A 19,710-nucleotide genomic window follows, 5' to 3' on the forward strand; every position below is an offset into this window, starting at 1 on the left:
AAATTACTGCTTTAAAAAACTTTTTCTAAATCTAATATAGGCACAATGAATCTAAATGGTTTTCTTCTTTCCTTTTTTTTTTTTTTTTCTAAATAAAATTTGAGCATCAAAACAGAAGGAAAGAAAGAAGCAAGGGAAGGAGGAAAGGGCTTTCCAAAACTTGATTTGGGCCTCTTGAAAATGAAATTCTTCATTCAAAATAGAGTAGTTATGGGACTTTCCTGGCGGTCCAGTGGTTAAGACTGTGGGCTTCCACTGCAGGGGGAGCAGGTTCGATCCCTGGTCAAGCAACTAAGATCCCACATACCATGGCAGAACCAAAAAAAAAAAAAAAAGTAGTGGTTATGGTGAGGATCCTTGAATAAACTACACATTAATTCATTCAATTAGTATGAATCGAGTACCTGCTATATGCCAGGTACTGTACTAGTCACCTGAAACATACTAGGGAAAGAAAGATGGGTCCTTATTCTCACAGAGCATATTTTTGTTGTTGTTGTTTTTGTTGTTTTTTCTTTTTTTTAAAGACATTTTCCCCCTCTGACTTGCTTTTTCTAAAGAAATGCTGGAAGCTAGATCATGAGTACTCAGGGAGCAGATGGCAGTCTTCTGCCCATCTGGGATAGTTCTAAAGAGTAGACCCTTGTGTATCAATAGATAAGGTTTCTTCCAGTTCTAAGCTTTCTTGATCTATGATCTAATTGTAGACAGAAGATGTATGCTTCCAAAATGATGTTATAATTGTATTTCTTTTTATGAAAGGAAACAGAGGTATGGTCTATGAATTTGGGGGAAATTGGGTTCTTCCTATTTATTTTTAATTTTTAATTTTTATTTCCTTATTTAGTTTTAGCTTTCCTTGTAGCTCAGTTGGTAAAAGAATCTGCCTGCAATGCAAGAGACCCAGGTTCCATCCCTGGGTCAGGAATATCCCTCGAGAAGGAAATGGCATCCCACTCCAGTATTCTTGCCTGGAGAATCCCATGGACAGAGGAACCTGGCAGGCTACAGTCCATGGGGTGGCAAAGAGTGACACTCGGACACAACTGAGTGACTAAAGCACCACCATTTATTTATTTATTGGCCGTGCCAAGTCTTAGTCATGGTATGTAGGACCTTTAGTTGCACAATGTGAAGTCTTAGTTGCAGCATGTGAGATCTAGTTCCCCAACCAGGGATTGAACCCAGGCCCCCCTGAGCTGGGAGCCTGGAATCCTAACCACTGGACCACCAGGGAAGTCCCCTTCCTGTCTCTTTAAATAATTCTGTTTAGACTCCTTTGGCTCCTCCTTCTCTGCTCACCTTCTAATGCTCAACCCTACCATTTTCAGTTTCACTTCATTTTCCTTCCTTTAATGACCAAGGCAAATTTCCCCAACTGGCTATACGTGACGTCTCCAATTAAATCTTTCACTGTTAGGTCAAATTCTTTCTGTTCCAAAAGAATTCCTTTACCCATTTGTCATTCCTCCCCTTTCCCATTTCGATATTTCTATCAGCAATCTCCCAGTCTTCCATCCTGGAAATCTTGAAGTTCTATTTGCATCTCTACCAAAATTACACTCCCATACCAAAGTATTTAGTTTTTCCTTATTTCAAAATACCTTCCAGTCTGTACCTTCTATTCTGTTCCAGGCAGCATGGTCTTCATTCCAACACATATCACCCCAAGTCTTGTCAGATCACTTCCAACATCCTCTAACTGGTGTCAGCCTCTTTGGATCTGTCACGCTGACAGATTCATCTCCCTAAACCTCAACTTCCCTCTCAAATCACGTGTCCCCTCATAGAAATCTTCAGTGGTTCCCTTTGCTAATGGGGTAAATCTTGAGCCTCAGCATCTGCAGAGTCTTGTTTTGCATCATCTGCTTGCAGCGTACCTAGCTAACTGCATCTCACTGTCCTGTCTGACACCAGTGTTCTGCTTGCTACCCCAGAATTTTCCCTGTCTTGTTTGCATTCCTCACCTCCAACCCTTTATGCTTCCAAAGATCAAGACTGTAGCATTCCTTTCTTTCATATCTCTTTCTGTATTAACATATACTTAGAAAAGGAAGAAATAAACAACCAAGTAAAGAATGAATGGTGCCAGAATACAAGGTAACAGGGTAAAATTTCTGACTTTTGCTTCCTAGTTTGTATATAGAATTTTATATTGGTTTTATAAAAAAAAATCCAGTTAGTAAGGCCTAACACATGGAAGTTATTGTTTTAAAAGTTTATCAAATTTCTTCTCCTTGTCTAATTGCTCACAAGTGCATTGTTCCTAAGTAGCTACAGTTTATGAGGATTTTCTGTGCTTTCAGGTTTCTCTTTCTTAAAATTATTTACTCAGCTATGCATTCAGTCCATGCCGTACCTTTCTCCAAAGATAATTTGTGAAAAGAAATATTTTATGCTTAATTCTTTAGTTAATTTAAGACTATTTTCTGAAGACTTCATTTCATTAAATGGTGCATCTTATTTTTATTGGGGTATAATTGCTTTACAATGTTGTGTTAGTTTCTATTGTGCAGCAAAGTGAATCAGCTGTACGTATACATGTATCCCCTCTTCCTTGGATTTCTTCCCCATTTAGGTCACCTTGGAGCAGTGAGTAGAGTTCCCTGTACTATAAAGTCTGTTTTCATTAGTTAGGATGATGCATTTTAAATTTCTATCTCACTCTCATACCTTTTCTTATGTTTGAGTTATAGGGGTGGCAATTCATTTTTATCTCATTTTAAATTCTTAATAATATTGGGCATACATTGGAAACCACCACCATGGCCCTTCCTATAATAAGAAGAAAGCACCCTTCAGATCAGGTGCTTATAATGGATTCTGATGCTGTTCCCACATGATCTCTAGGAAGCTACTAACAATATCACCAGAAGAAATGGCCTGTGGCATGCTCATTCTCCTTCGCCACCCACATGTTCCCTTGGGGATTTCTTTCTCAGCGTGTGCAAAGATTTCTGCTCAGTGCCCATTTCCATATGGCCTCCCCATTCCTTCCTACACACCCCAAATTTCACATTCCTCTCTTCTTTGATTTCATTATGAAATGACACATTCTGCCTTTAGAAAGAATTACATATTCCATACATTCATTTGCGTGTTCTTCTACAGCTCTTGTCTACAATCTTAAGGTACCACATTCTTCAAGACCGGGAACTGACCTTGCAGTGGGCCATAACATATACTGATGGCTAAAAGTTTCACAGATAGGTACACTAGGTTAGATCTGCTTTCAATAAATTAATGTAAAAGTAAATTAAAAAGCCCACTGCTTATTAAATATTTATACACTACTTTTTTTCCAGCCATAATCTCTGGAGTAGCAGTGAAGACCAACAGTTGGACTGAATGAGCTTGAATCCAGGACCTGCCAGTTTACTAACTACTTAAGCTTAGGCCAATCTTGTTCGGTTGATTTTTTTTTTTTTTTTTATCCTCTCGTACTTCAGTTTCTACATCTGTGAACTGGGGAAACAATATTACTTCCTTCCATAGAGTTATTGGGAAGATTGCATGTTATTTCATTTTGTCATGCACAAAGTGATTAATAATAGTACTATCCATTTTTGGATTTTATGTGGTGCCTTGCACACTATAACCTATCCCTCTCCATTTATTAAGCATAATAGCAACAATAACAGTAGCTACTAACATTTACTGAGCAATTATCATATGATAGAAACTGAGCTAAATACATGTATCATCTTATTTAATACCCATTATAACTCCATGAGGTAGGACATATTGTCCCATTGTAATGATAAGGTAAGTTAAGATTCAAATAATTTACCAGAGACTTAGAGCATGCAGTTAGTGTCAATGAGCATTCTCATTTATTCTCCCATATCTCCCTCCCTCTCTCCTTCTCTCTTTCTCACACTAGTGCATGCATACACACACACACACACTTACCCACTGATTTGATCGACTAGTCATTACACAAATATTTCTTACCACTTACTACATGCAGGATTCAGTGCGTCCTGTGGGAGGGAGGGGAGGACAGAAGAAGTAAGCAGGGAATGGTTACGGTCCATCCATATAATGAAAGGAGTGGCTCTGATAGAAGTGCTCCAGGTATAAACCGTGGACTGCAGGAATGCTGAGGAAGCCAACATAGACCAGCCTTGAATGGGAGAAAAGGGGAATACAAGCACTCTAGAGGGAAGCCTCGGGGGTGTTAAGTTGGATGGAATGCCACAGGACAGGCAGGTAGAGTTTGACTGGGAGTGCAGGGTCATAAGAAAGTGAAAGTGTTATTTGCTCACTCCTGTCCAACTCTTTTCGACCCCCAACTCAAGGATCAAACCTGCATCTCCTGCATTGCAGTCACCATCTGAGCCACTTCCCCTGATGGCTCAGCAGGTAGAGAATCCAACCAGAATTGAAAGAGACACATGTACCCCAGTGTTCATCACAGCACTGTTTACAATAGCTAGGACATGGAAGCAACCTAGATGTCTGTTGGCAGATGAATGGATAAGAAGGCTGTGGTACATAACACAATGGAATATTACTCAGCTATTAAAAAGAACACATTTGAGTCAGTTCTAATGAGGTGGATGGAACTGGAGCCTATTATACAGAGTGAAGTAAGCCGGAAAGAAAGACACCAATACAGTATATTAACACATATGTATGGAATTTATAAAGATGATAACAATGACCCTATACACAAGACAGCAAAAGAGACACAGATACAAAGAACAGACTTTTGGACTCTGTGGGAGAAGGCGAGGGTAGGATGATTTGAGAGAATAGCATTGAAACATGTATATTACCGTATGTGAAACAGACCACCAGTCCAAGTTCAATGCATGAGACAGGGCACTCAAAGCCAGTGCACTGGGACAACCCAGAGGGATGGGGTGGGGAGGGAGGGGGGAGAGGGGTTCGGGATGGGGGACACATGTACACCCGTGGCTGATTCATGTCAATGTATGGCAAAACCCACCACAATATTGTAAAGCAATTAGCCTCCAATTAAAATAAATAAATTAACTTTATAAAATAAAAAAAAAACTGAATTCAATTTATAAAGAGATTTAAATACAAAATTTACTCTAGAAAAAAATAAAAAAGAATCCACCTGCAATGCAGGAGACGCAGGAGACATGGTTTAATCCCTGGGTCAGGAAGATCCCCTGGAGAAGGAAATGACAGCGCACTCCAGTATTGGCGCCTGAAAAATCCCATGGACAGAGGAGCCTGGGGAGCTACAGTCAGTCCAAAGGGTCACCAAGAGTCAAACACAGCTTACTTACTGAGCAGCAGCAGCAGGGTCATAAGGCTGAGAAAGTAGGTTTCAAATGTCCCTTGCGTGTTTGTGTGCATCACAATGAAGCAAACTCTTCATTTTGGGGAACTCTGCTTGGTTTTCGAAATATTTGGTCCCAGCAAAGATGGACAAGGCTAAGGAGAACGTGCGACAAGAAGACTGTGCTGGATCTGGGCTAGGTACTTGACTGATATGGGAAGGTCAGAGTCAACTTTAGACCAGACTACCTGAGGCACTTTTCTGTTGAATTTGAGATGTTTTACAGGCATGAACCTGCCTGGTCTCTGATGGCTCTGGGCAAGCGCTGACTAACCTCTGGTTTAGCATAGCCTGCTCAGAACCAAATCAGGATCTGAAATTATAAAGCTAGGATGCCTGGGGCCACCATTAATATAAAGTTGGCAAAATGCCAATGGACAATTTTGTCCAGAAAATTCTTTCCCTTTCTTCTGTCACTAAGCTGACAGACTACTGTGTCAATATAGTATAGAAAAACATAATAGGAAAAAAGCAGTGGCAATTTTTAATCCATGCCAGTTAAAGTTATAGTTCCCAGCAATTTCCAAGTTCAATAAAATCTAAATTTTTTTTATTCTCACCATCGACCCTAAAACCTTGCCTCTTATTTCTTAGATAAAGTATCAAGCAACTCTTAGTTACTTATTAATTATCAGTGATTAAATATCATTCAGTATCCATTAATTATCAGTCAGTATGATTCTTTAAAAATGGTGATGACAAGAGGCTGAGACAAAATATTTATCATTTCTGAGTTCCTTCGGTCATCTAGTTTAATGGCGAATGGTGACCTCCCTACCAAATCTTTTTGGGAAAAATTTAAGAGCTTGCAATTTTGATGGTACTAACTGGAACAGTAGTTCACTCATGGCTGCCAATGAGTAGAGTGTTTTTTAAAAGTCTCATTTTAACATTGTCAAGAGAGCAAATCTTTCTCATTTGGGCTCAGTTTGATAAAAATCAGTCTTGGAGAGCATATAAGGTAAGCGGATATTAAAACGGTTATAAATCATTGCTTTAGTGTTCCGACCTTAGAAGTTCAAAAGATCTTACCAAAAAGGGTGCATTGTTTTAACTGAGCCTCGTTATATCTGATGAGAGGACATCATTTCTCTCCTCTTCCTCTCAGGTGGCCGTTGAGGACCGCATCAGGCAGCTGCACGAAGCCCACAGGGACTTTGGCCCAGCGTCCCAGCACTTCCTTTCCAGTAAGTCATTGACCACTTTCATCTCTTAGCCTCCTCACTGCATCTTGGTAGCTCTTTAGAGTTGAATTATGACAGTCTCTGCCAAATGCACTAGAGGCACAAATCATCCTGAAATATGACTTAGTGGGTGGATTCAGAAGGTTAGGATGAGGAGGACCCATTAGATCATTTTGTCCATTCTTCAGCTAATGTGCAATTATTTCCTACAGTGTATTCTCAAGTGCTAAATTGAGTAATATTTTTGAATCTTTACTCATGGCAGTTCACTTCATAAAGCTGATACTTATAATATCATATAATTATATGACAATTCAATATATATTACTGTGATTCTATGATTCTTTATATAATTGATTAAATACTCCCTGCCTGTAAGTTGGAACTTCAGCCCATTCTGTTTCCTTTCCCTAACTATTCTTATCTGTCTTTTATCCTTGACCTCTCTTCATTCTTTTTATTTTTGTTTTACTATTTTATTAATTATATTTTATAATTAATTATAGTATTCATATATTATTAATAAATATTATATTTTATAAGTAAATATATTGCTATAATTAATAACCAAGAGGAATAGCCTTGGTTAACTCCAAGTATAATATTGGAACATACTATAAATATAACAATGCATATATCAATCCCAAACTTCCTATCTATCCTTCTCCCCCACCCCTCCCCTCTGGTAACCATAAATTCATTTTCAAAGTCTGTGAGTCTATTTCTGTTTTGTAAATAAGCTCATTTGTATCATATTTTTATATTCCACATATAAATGATACCATGTGATATTCATCTTTCTCTGTCTGACTTACTTCACCTAGTATAATAATCTCCAGGTCCATCCATGTTGCTGCAAATGGCATCATTTCATTCTTTGGCTGAGGAGCATTCCATTGAATATGTGCACCACATCTTCTTTATCCATGCCTCTGTCAATGGTCATTTAGGTTGCTTCCATGTCTTGGCTACTGTAAATAGTGCTACAGTGAACATTGGGGCACATGTATCTTATTGAATTATGTATTTTTCCAAATATATGCCCAGCAGTGGGATTGCTGGATTATATGATAGCTTTGTTGTAAGTTTTTTAAGGAACCTCCATACTGTTCTCCATAGTGATTGTACCAGTTGTCATTCCCACCAACACTGCAAGAGGGTCCTCTTTTCTCCACACCCTCTCTAAGATTTATTGTTTATAGACTTTAATGATGGCCATTCTGACTGGTGTGAGGTGATGCCTCATTGTAGTTTAGATTTGCATTTCTCTAATAATTAGCAGCATTGAGTATCTTTTCATTTGCCTCTTGTGTGTCTTCTTTGGAGAAATGTCTATTTAGATCTTCTGCCCATTTTTTTAAATTGGGTTGTTCAATTTTTAAATATTGAGCCACATAAGCTGTTTGTAAATATTGAAGATCAATCCTTTGTTGGTCACGTTGTTTTCAAATATTTTCTCCCATTCTGTGGGTTGTCTTTTCATTTTGTCTATGGTTTTGTTAACTGTGCAAACAAAAATTAAGCCTTTGAGTTTAATTAGGTCCTATTTGTTTTTGTTTTTATTTCCATTATTCTAGGAGATGGATTGAAAATTTTATGTGAAAGAATGTTCTGCCTGTGTTTACCTCTAAGAGTTTCAGAGTATCCAGTCTTACATTTAGATCTTTAATCCATGTTGAGTTTATTTCTGTTTAGTGGAGTTGAACCATCATTTAAGGCAATTACTTTATGCCTGACAATATTATGAATATGACCCAATCTAACTCTTATGGCAACTTGTAAAGTCGGTACTATAATTACTATACCCATTTTTAAGATGAGTAAATTGAGACACAGTCACAGAAGGTGTAGATGACAAAGCCAGGACTCAAACCCAAGAAGTCAGCTCCAGAATCTGTTTTTAACCACCACAATAGACTGTCTTTTAGTAAATTGATAGATTTTAACAGAGAAGAAGCAATTCTATATGTTCTCCTTTCATGCTTCTGCCTTCCTCTTTTTTTTTGCCATTTTCTAGTCCTTTCCTTTCTTCTCCATTTTCCACAGGTTAATAGAAAGATCCATGCTCACAAACATTTTAAAGTATTTGACTTAATGCTTTCATGTGTGTCTCCAATTGGCCATTTTATTTAGAACAAAAATTCCTGGAAAGTAGTGTTCCTCTCTTTTCATTATTCATTGATAGTATATGAAACAAGAAGTTGTCTTATTTTCTTGACTGGGTCTGACCTTTTTATCAACATGCACTCATTATTTGGACAGTATCACAAATACTTAGAAACTATCAAAAAAAGAAAGGCAAATTAAAGCAGTATACATAATTGAGTGGGATTATGGCTTTTGAGAATGGCTCCAGAACAATTTTAAATCCTGCACATTTTATCTTCTTTGTTTCCCCCAATTTCTGGTCTGCTTAAATTGCCTTGGTGGCAGAGCCATTCTATTCGATTTAATTGAGATGAAATGCAATAACATGTAAGTGATTCATAAACCATAAATAAAAATATTACTATTATGCATATTAATTGTTCCTCAGATGTTTTATATATATATATATATATATATATATATATATATATATTCATTCACTATTCTTTCTGCCTGCCCTACTTGAATTCCTATGTCTTCCCCCGTTAAAGCCTAATATCAGAAAATGATATGTTATACTCATTTAACCCAGGTGACAGGTAAAGTTTAATGTGTACTATTTCTGGGTTATTTGCATTTTAATAAGGTGAAAAGCAATAAGCCTGAGGAATGACTCTGGGGTTGAAACGTCAGCCATAATCTCTGAGCTATAAGGGGAGAACTTCAAGGGGCCAGGAGGAACATCTCCATACCTCTCAACCCATATCACACGGTGCCCACATCCAGAAAGGTCAGACCTGTATACATGGACACTCAGAAATCCACTGATTGACCTGCTTATATGGAGCCAGCCCCAGAGGTCACCAATCTCTTAAGTATTCGTGTAGAGTATCAATATATGCTTAGAAGCTTTGCTTATGGGTATCACAAAATACCAATTTGGCCGAAGGGATATTTGAGAAATAGGATATCTTGAGACTAAAGATAAAAGATTATTTCCTTCTGTTGTCTCTTTCTTAAATTACAGAGGTAATATAGGCCCCTCAAGGAGATTTTGGAAAGCAGAGAGCACAAACAGGAAAGAAAAATTATCTGTAATCCAACCACTTAGAGATAACCACTATAAAAAATGTGGTTTATACACATTCTGTCTATCTCTCAGGGGTGTGTGTGTACTCAGATTTCTCTCTCTCTCTTTTTTTAAACCAAACAGGGATAAAGATATTTTACATGTTTATGACCTGCTTTTTCCCCTTAGAACTATAATAAAAATATTTTTTGTATATTTAAGTATTCTCTGCAGAGTGCATTTTTTAAATGATGGCATAGTATTCCCTTCTGTGGCTGTCCCACATTTACCACAATTCTAAATCACTCAATCACTTAAGGTTATTTCAAAATTTTCAGTTCTTTATCGAAGATTGTATATCATATCTAATATTCTTCACACACCTTTATAAATACCTCAGATTCTTTCCATAAGATAAATGCCCCCAAAGTGGAACATGCTGTGTTAAAGGATGTTTACATTTGTAAGGCTTTTGTTATGTGTTGCCAAACTGATCTGTAGAAAGTGGCACTAGAAATTGGGTGCGCCATCAAAGCCGTATGTGAGTCAGGGCCTCTCTGAAGTCACTTATTTGCTGTTAGTTTTATGTTCTATAAAAAGAGAAAGTTCCCCCTCCCCAAAAGTAAAAATATGTTTGAAAAATACAACTAAGCTCATATTAAATGAGTTTGAGTTGATAGGTGTCTAATAATTTGCTCGCAGGTTACCAGGAATAATAATAGAGTGATTTCTGAAGCTTCGCAGTTAAAAGAAAGGAGAGATAAGGACGAACCATTAACCGCACCCCCCCAACACACAGTCACTTCTCTGTCTTCTTCTCTCTCTGTGTCTCTGTCAGACACACACACACACACACACACACACACACACACACACACCTTTGAAAATTACATTACCAGCTGTCTTTGTTTTCTTCTTTTATTAGTAGGAAGAGGCAGCCTTTTACTTAAGTATTCACTGTTTCTTCTTGGTGGCCCAGTCTCTACTTGTTAAAGAGGCTATTTCTTTTATCTTAGATCTGAGAGAAAATGAGAAGAGGAAACATTGTAAAATATCACCTTTATCCATTGATAGACGCAGTGGCACCCCACTCCAGTACTCTTGCCTGGAAAATCCCATGGATGGAGGAGCCTGGTAGGCTGCAGTCCATCGGGTCGCTGAGAGTCGGACACAACTTCACTTTCACTTTTCACTTTCATGCATTGGAGGAGGAAATGGCAACCCGCTCCAGTGTTCTTGCCTGGAGAATCCCAGGGACAGGGGAGCCTGGTGGGCTGCTGTCTCTGGGGTCGCACAGAGTCGGACACGACTGAAGTGACATAGCAGCAGCAGCAGCAGCTTGCCTTTAATTTGAGCTTTAATATTCTACTACTTCTGATTGACTTCTGCAACATAAACCAAGAAGAAGGAGAAATTCTAGTAGTGATTTTAAAATATATTTATCCTTAAAATTTTATATATTTTAAAAATATATTCATATGTCAGTGATCAAAAATGTATCAGTACTATTGTATTCATTAGCCTAGGAGTCTGCAAATAGTCCACTTTTGTTATTTTCAAGAATTTAAGAACTCTTTTTTTTTTTAAAGAATTCAAGATTTTTTTCTGGATATTTCTCAATTTTCTGGGCTTCTCTTCTAAATTTTACTTTTCTCTTCAAGAAGTATAATTCTATATGAGAAAGTAAAAATCTTTCTGTAATAGTAGAAAGAATTTATATTTGTTATTAATATTTTACAAGTTCTAGAATTCCCTGCAGGGCCATTTCCCAAGCCAAGTTCCTCAGAACATTAATGTTCTTTGTGATGTTAATAACTCTCCCTTGAAAAAATAGTTCTGGGGTCAATAAGATTGGAAAAACACTAGGTTATAAAGATAAGCAAACTTCTTTCCTGTGGGAATTCTTGTAACTCTTAATATACATCAAAACTCTTAAGAGGAGCTTTGAGTCGGTGACTCTCCTGTCCTACTTCTTTCTGTGACTACCAAAGCCTTTTTCAGACACACCAATTAATTTCTCACTAAACATGCTGTGGAATAGACTATGAGAATTTTTGCCCTAAAGTGATATTTGCCAAATAGTTTGATAATGAGAACTTTCTGCTGAAGGTAGTAAGAACATGATCCAATTAAAAAGAAAATGACTGTTTATAAGGCCAATGGGTCAACTCTCTCTTTCCTGGGGTTTCCAGCCCTCATCCCCACCCCAGGAGGCCCCCTGTGGAATTTCCTAACTGGAGAGAAGCTTAGAGAGTGTCTATATGACTTGTTTTCAAGGTACTTATTAGTGAATCCTGAAATCAGTTTAATGACTTGCAACCAGCAATTTTTTAATGGAATGAAATGGAACAGATTAGAAAATATCAGAGTACATTACATAAGCAAGGCTAAGTATCTGGTTTCAGTTAAAAGATGTGTGTGTGAGTGTGTCTGTCTGTCTGTGTACTACATCACAGCATAAAATATACTCCTTTTATGCATTCCAGTCAAAAATGTTTGACGGGTACTGAAGTATTCCCAGCCCTACCCTTACTTTACAGATGACAAAATAGGGGCAGAGACCAAATGACATAATCAAGTTCACATAGATGGTTATAATAAATCTGGGACTGGAACCCAGTTTCAGAACTTCAGTGCCATACCTTGTGTTGCCTTACCCATTAAGAACTAATACACAGGCCAGTGACTGTCTAGTTTGATACTACCATTGATTTTTCTGTCTTGTATTTCTGTTGGTCTGCGCCATAGTAAGTTGATTCATATAGCCTGAATTTTTCTCTCAGTGCCCCTGAACCAAGTGTCATTTCACCAATGATATGAGTTATTGGTTAAGAGTATAGACTCTGAAACTAGGTTAACTGGGTTCAACTATTGATTCAGATATTTAATCTCTTTATCTCTCATCTGTAAAATGGGAATGATAATATATTTCATCAAATTTAAGACATATCCCCCATGTTTTAACAGCTCTGAAATCAAAATATACCTTATGTCTAATGTCTAAAATTAAAAATTATTGTATTTATTTACTTTTGGCCATGCTAGGTCTTCACTGCTGCATGAGCTTTCTCTAGTTGTGGCAAGTAGGGGCTACTCTTTAGTTGCGGTGCATAGGGTTCTGATTGCGGTGGCTTCTCTTGTTGCAGAGCAAGTGCTTTAAGGTATGTGGGCTTTAGTAGTGGCATGTGGGCTCAGTAGTTACAGCTCCCGGGCTCTGGAGCACAAGCTCAGTAGTTGTAGCACGTGGGCTTAGCTGCTTCAATCTGGGATCTACCCAGATTAGGGACCGAACCTGTGTCCCCTACGTTGGCAGGCGGATTCTTTACCACTGAGTCAACAGGGAAGCCCTTTAATAGGGTTTTGAGTTCAATAAAATATGGTAATACTATCTCTTAGTGTTATAGTGAAGATCAAAGAGTTAACATATGTAAAACCCTTACAACAGTGCCTTACCCCATGGACTATACAGTCCATGGAATTCTCCAAGCCAGTATACTGGAATGGGTAGCCTTTCCCTTCTCCAGGGGATCTTCCTAACCTAGGGATCAAACCCAGGTCTCCCACATTGCAAGCAGACTCTTTACCAGCTGAGCCACCAGGGAAACCCAAGAATACTGGAGTGGGTAGCCTATCCCTTCTCTAGCGCATCTTCTCGACCCAGGAATTGAACCAGGGTCTCTTGCCTTGCAGGGGGATTTTTTACCAACAGAACTCTCAGGGAAGCCATACAACAGTGCCTAACACACTGTAGGTGCTATAGTGCTATGCAAGTGTTTGCTATTAGCATTGCTATCTTTACTATCAACTTGATAGTATAACTTATTATCTGCCTATTAGAGTCAAACTAGACATAAAAGACATAGAAGTAGCTTTCATTCTCTTGTATTTACTTCTCAGTGTATTTCCTCTCCTTTCCAAAGATGTTTTTCATGGATCTAATCTGAAAGTACAGTGTTTTGCGTATTAGAAGAACTCAACAGTTACTTCTGTAACTAACGAATAGGTGAATAATCAATAAGTAGACCCTAACCTAGTCTCTGTAAGGGGGTTTCCCTGGTGGCTCAGTGGTAAAGAATTTGCCTGCCAACGCAGGAGACTCAGGGTTGATCCCTGGATTGAGAAGATCTCCTGGAGAAGGAAATGGCAAACAACTTCAGTATTCTTAACTGGAGAATCCTCTGGACAGAGGAGCCTGGAGGGCTACAGTCCATGGGGTCACAAAAGAGTCAGACATGACTGAGCAACTAAAGAACATATAAGGACAGGATGGTTTTAGTCTTGTTGACGGTTATATCCTCCAGTATCTAACAGAGTATCTGTACTTGATAAATGTTCAGTAAAATTTTACACAGAATGAATTATGTCTTATACCCAAAAGAAGAGGAGATAAATTTCCTCCCCTCTTTTGTTAGTACACAGTGGCATGAGATTCAGCATAGTGACTACCACATAGTAGACAATAAATAATACGACTTTTTATGTTGCCTTTCAGCAAGGTCTAATAGCATTCATAACTTTACATAGTCCTTTTTCTAAATGTCTACTGTGCCATGTAATATATTAAGGGGAAAAGCTGTCTTCAAAATTACAACATAATCACAACTATATTAGAAAATAAATAATAAGCAACAGAAAGGTACATATCAAGAAAAGACTGAAAATTGAATACCTCAAAATGCAAACAGCTGTTGTGTTTTACTTTCTTTTTACCCTTGCAGGTTTTTTGTTTTTTGTTTTTTGTTTTTTTAATAATGACAGTGTATTTCTTGTATGATAGGGGAAAAAACAGTAAAGGCAAAATGTTTTATTCTCTAGCTCTGAACCCAGTGACTTCTGGCAGTATTAAACTCTCCTATAACTCCAGAAGACGAATTTCCTTTTTACTCTTTATTCTGAATTTAAAAGCCGTGAGTTTCACTGAGTGATCTTGTTCTCACGTTATGAGACACTGTAAAAAGAAAGAACTGATCACTTATTTCTTGCAGGCTTTATAATCTTAACTGCCTTAATCAAATCCCTGATTCACTCTTTTTCTCTTGTTTAAGTAACCTAAGTGTTGACAGTTTCTCCTTGCTACATTAAGGCTACAAAGCTTGTTTCCCTCTTGGGAGTTGCCAAACCTTCACTGCCTCCTCCCCCACTCACACACTTAATAAAAAGGGTGGGGTGGGGAAAACTTTAAGCACATTTCATAATTGCTGGCATTTCACTTACTAGTGCTGCAATCTATGCTACCATTGTCCTCGGGGGATGGATGAATTTGACATACGAGTAGGCCAATCATTTAAAGCTCGGGTCAGCTTAAAGAAACCATCATGATAAAAGTCATAAAGAAACCCATAGGTAAAATGGGAGATGATTTTCAGCCTAAAGCCATTAGGTAAAATCTCAGGGCAAAATAATTTGAAGCAGTTTCTTCAACAGTCACATGCTGTCTTGAGTGTTGGGAACTTGGAAGAAATACCGTCTAAAAACCGTTTATCAGTGATGCTGGTAATGTCTCCCTAAGTTCAGAGATAGCCTTTCAGTTGCCCTCAGAAAGCAGTCATGGTGTTCATCATTACTCTCTCTTCTCAAAACCTATTTCTATGGCCCTTTCGCCTTGAGCTCAAATTTATATTCTCCAATTTAGACCTTAGATTTATTTGCTTGAGAGAATCCACAGGAACAAAATTTTACATGGCCCTACCCATCCATTTATTGGAACGCAGGAGGAGGCTTAGGAAAAGTTCTCAGTTTTATCCTGTGGGAATTTCTGCACTGGAACTGGCTTATACTAGCTCAGGGGAGCCAGTTGTGTATTATAGGAATTGTGAGCTGATTGTTAAACACACCTTTGGGAGCTTGAAATCAACCGCCATAGTGAGAATATTGATCCACCACCCCCACCGCTACCACCCCCCCGTCCCGCCCCGCCCCGCCAATTTAGCAAATACTGCAAACCAAGACTTTCTGTTTCTTTTTGGCATGACTGATTGACCAGAACACCACCAAGTGTATTAATGTTATTCAGACCACCCAAGTCCCTAGAAGGTAAAGTTCAGGACCCCAATACCTATCTGCCTTAGAGAGGAGGCCCATTTGTTCTGGTTTGTGCAGGATGTTCTTGGTCTTAGCGTTTACATTCCTATGTCCCAGGAAAGCTCCTCAGTCCCAGGCATACGAGGGCAGTTGCTCACCCTCGCCTTCAGTGACGTTCCACAGAAACAGAGCCCTACACAAGGGTTCCTGGACAAGCCAGCTGTTGAGAGAGCAGCTCTCAGGTGTGAAGGAGGGAAGCAGGATAAGCTGGGGAAGACTGGTCAGGGAGTCAGCCTAAGCATGGCAGTGGAGACTCGCGTCCACCTGATCCATCCCGGAACCCTGGAGCACGAATTGCTCCTCAGATGTGGCCCCATTTGGGGGCAAGGGAGCTTCTGCGCCCCTGTGTCAGTCCTCCATTGGCCATGGATTTGTGGGGAGTTGGAGAAGGCAATGGCACCACTCCAGTACTCTTGCCTGGAAAATCCCATGGACGGAGGAGCCTGGTGGGCCGCAGTCCATGGAGTCGCTGAGGGTCGGACACGACTGAGCGACTTCCCTTTCACTTTTCACTTTCATGCATTGGAGAAGGAAATGGCAACCCACTCCAGTGTTCTTGCCTGGAGAATCCCAGGGACGGGGAGCCTAGTGGGCTGCCATCTATGGGGTCACACAGAGTCAGACATGACCGAAGCGACTTAGCAGTAGCAGTTGTGGGGAGTAGTGACCAGCAAGGCAGTTTTCAGCTCTCTGGAGCTGGGAGTGATGGAACCATAGCAGCCAGTGCTGCCAACAGCGGAGAATGGGTACACCAGCTGGGGAGAGGCAATCTGAGTGGGACACCAATAGCATGGACCTCTTTTAGATTTTAGAAGCTCCCAGAAACTGGCTTTCAGGCTCAATGGTGACATTCACCTTGATCGCTAAGTGCCTCACCTTCATCACTTGCCTACCTGGAAATTGGTCCAGTGGCATGGCAGAGATGAGACAAGTATCTGTTTCTTTCCTATTTCATCTTCCTCCTCATGACAGATTCCTCTGGGCCTCACGAGGGCTTAGAGCAGGGAGACCAGCATCACAGCGCTGGATCAGTTTCATGACACATGGGCACTATTTTAGTGGAAGGCTGCCTCTGAAAGGTATATTTTTACACTCCCCAGAAAATGAAGGTGTTTGTGCATTTGGCCTAGGGTAGCATTTTGTCATCTCTCCCAAAATACAAAGGTTTGCACAAACAGAAATGGTGGAATCACATCCCTGTGGGTAAAAATCATTACTTTCTTTTTTTTTTTTTTTCCTTCCCATTTGGACGTTTTCCATTTTCAGAACACAACCAGTTTGGAAGAGAAAATAATTTTTTGTGAGAGCTTTGAGGTAAGGACAAAAGGTGTTTGGGTTTTTTTTGTGTAGACTTACAGAAATGTTTCCTGGTTTAAAAGCCACTCTTTTGAATTTTTAAGTACACTTGCAGATAGCAGCAGTAACAAGCATCTTGATTTCAGTCTAATGCAGGTGTGCTTCAGAATGTGCTGGAAGGCACAGGGATGGGCCTAGGTGATGAGGGGCATTTTAAGAATTCATGGAAACCTGAGGACAGATAGGGAAGAACATTCACTGTCAATTATGTGTTTGCCTCTCTCTGTATTTGCCTTTGCCACTGTGGACTTCAGACTATCACAGCTGTCACAGCTTCTCTCTTCCCTCCTCCTCCTTACTCAGTTTCTCCTGCCTTGTGACTTCTGTTTTCTTCTTTAGCCCCTGACTTTTTCTAACTGCCCCACCTCTCTCCCCTCTGCATTTATCTCTGTGTATTTTGGTCAAGCTCTCTAAGCAGCAGCCGATTGGTTCACTTATTTACTGTTTATTTACAATGAAGGTCATTTCAGAGGCCAAGGCCAGATCGAAACTAGACTTTCTTGACTTGGGCACCAGTGACATGTTAAACCAGACAATCGTTTGTTGTGGGGACTGTCATGTGCCTTACAGGATTAGCAGCATCCCATACCAGTCACGCCCCTCTCCCTCGGTCATGACAACAAAAATGTCTCCACGTACTGTCCGATGTCTCCTGGAGGGCAGAATTGCCCCTGGTTGAGGACACCTCCTGTCCACCAACCTCTGGATGATGTGCGGCCCCCAAAACAAGGTCACAAGGACTGAGTGCAGTGACCTCTGCCTGAGGGAGCATGGGAGATCACTTTTCTACATTCCTAGATCCCCTTCAATGAAGAGACAACCCTCCGCTGTCTGTCCCTTTGGGAGTCGCCTCAGCTACCTTGCCCGAGATCACACCCCTTCCACAGGCAGCTCCTGAATAATGTAGGAGTACAGAGACGTGGCCAATTTGGCCCAACTCAGGAGAACTCGAACATTCTAGCTCGAGTTCCTGAGGGCTTGAGGGAGACTGTCACTGGGCCTGCATGTGAGTTTTCTGCCTTGCCTGCTCCCTTCCATATGTGTTGATCACAAAGGCACCACGACTTCCCAAATACCCTCCTCTCTGAACTTGGTCTTGGAGTCTGCTTCCTGGGGAACCCAGTGTGTGATGGGGCAGTGTAACAGATAGACATTTAGATGCATCTGAGAAAAAAAGTCTTATCATAGGCTCATGCTGGTCACTGGGTAATTTGATTTACTCTTGCTTTCATAATGAGGTTGATGATTCTGCCCAGTGCATGTGATAATGATCACTATTTAAGGTGTCTGACCTCAATGAGCTCCATCAGTGGGGAAGGACTTTGGGGACAGCAGAAAATTACATCAGCCCCTTGCCTCACACCTAAAGCTCAGCAGGATACATGCCAATGACGGGCAAGAGTTAGAAGGAAAGAGACTCAATAAAGTAGATCATAAAAGGAAACAGGTTGTTGGAGTCTGAGCACCACAAGTGTAAAGGGCATGCATTGTGCTTTTTTTTTTCTTTTAATTTCATGCATCTAACTCCTGACAGATAGATGAAGGAGATGCCTTGATTGAATGAATAACAGCACACTCGCAAGATTATTCCCACTCTAATATGATGGAAAAGAACTTAGTCTCATGCCTAGCCTAATGTCTTGAAAAAGTTACGAGCTTCCCTTTATTTTCAGCCAGTTAAGAACTGATTCATTCTCTCACTCAATAAATGTCCATTCAGTGACCACTATAGGTCAGACTCTTTCTAGGTACTAGGAAAGCAGTAGTGATTTGAAGACGAGTTCCATCTCATGGAGCTTTTAATCGGAGAAGGCAATCATAACATAATAAGCTGGATAAAGAATAAAGCAGGCTAAACAGGCCAGAGGTTATGGGGACAGGAACACTTTAAATGGGGTAGTCAGGGTGGTGACATTTCATCAAGAAATGAGGAAGCACAGCAGGCAGATATGGGGGTTTGTGCAAAGGGTTCCAAGTAGAGGAAACAAGAAATATAAAGGCTCTGGGATGGGAGCATCCTTAGGGGGCTTGAGAAACAATGAAAAGACTAGTGTGACTGAAGCTAAGGAAGCAAGATGATAAATAAGAGCAGGTGACTGAGCACCCAAGAGTCAGACCAAGTAGAGTCTGGTCTCCTACAGTTCAAAGCAAGTGGAATCTGTTCTTAGTATGAAGGGCAGACCTAGGACGGTTCTAAGCTAAAAAGCAACAGGACCTGACTTCCTGTGCCTATAGCATCTGCTCATTCATTCATGTATTTATTAATACACACTAGGCAGTTGGAAGAGGAAGATTAGAAAGACAGAATCCTGGCCTTGGGACATTCAAATACTAAACCATTTGAGTTAGACCTAAACCAGTTGAATTAGACCTATACAAAGAGATTTAAAAAACCATGGTCTCTATCAGTTCAGTCGCTCAGTCTTGTCTGACTCTTTGCGACCCCATGAATCGCAGCACGCCAGGCCTCCCTGTCCATCACCAACTTCTGGAGTTCACTCAGACTCACGTCCATCGAGTCAGTGATGCCATCCAGCCATCTCATCCTCTTGTCATCCCCTTCTCCTCCTGCCCCCAATCCCTCCCAGCATCAGAGTCTTTTCCAATGAGTCAAC

The 19,710-nt window shown here is 40.0% G+C and overlaps 1 protein-coding gene across 1 annotated transcript in view; it reads left to right on the forward strand.

The window, feature by feature from the left end:
• Positions 1 to 19,710, forward strand: part of DMD (dystrophin) — a 1,795,368-nt gene that overhangs the window by 1,538,703 nt on the left and 236,955 nt on the right. Inside the window, exon 56 of the mRNA XM_068961890.1 lies at positions 6,426 to 6,504. Within this exon, the coding sequence (XP_068817991.1) occupies positions 6,426 to 6,504 (79 nt within the window). The remainder of the gene's footprint in view (positions 1 to 6,425; positions 6,505 to 19,710) is intronic.

Source organism: Capricornis sumatraensis, chromosome X (assembly GCF_032405125.1).
Source record: "Capricornis sumatraensis isolate serow.1 chromosome X, serow.2, whole genome shotgun sequence".
In the NCBI taxonomy this organism is placed as follows: domain Eukaryota; kingdom Metazoa; phylum Chordata; class Mammalia; order Artiodactyla; family Bovidae; genus Capricornis; species Capricornis sumatraensis.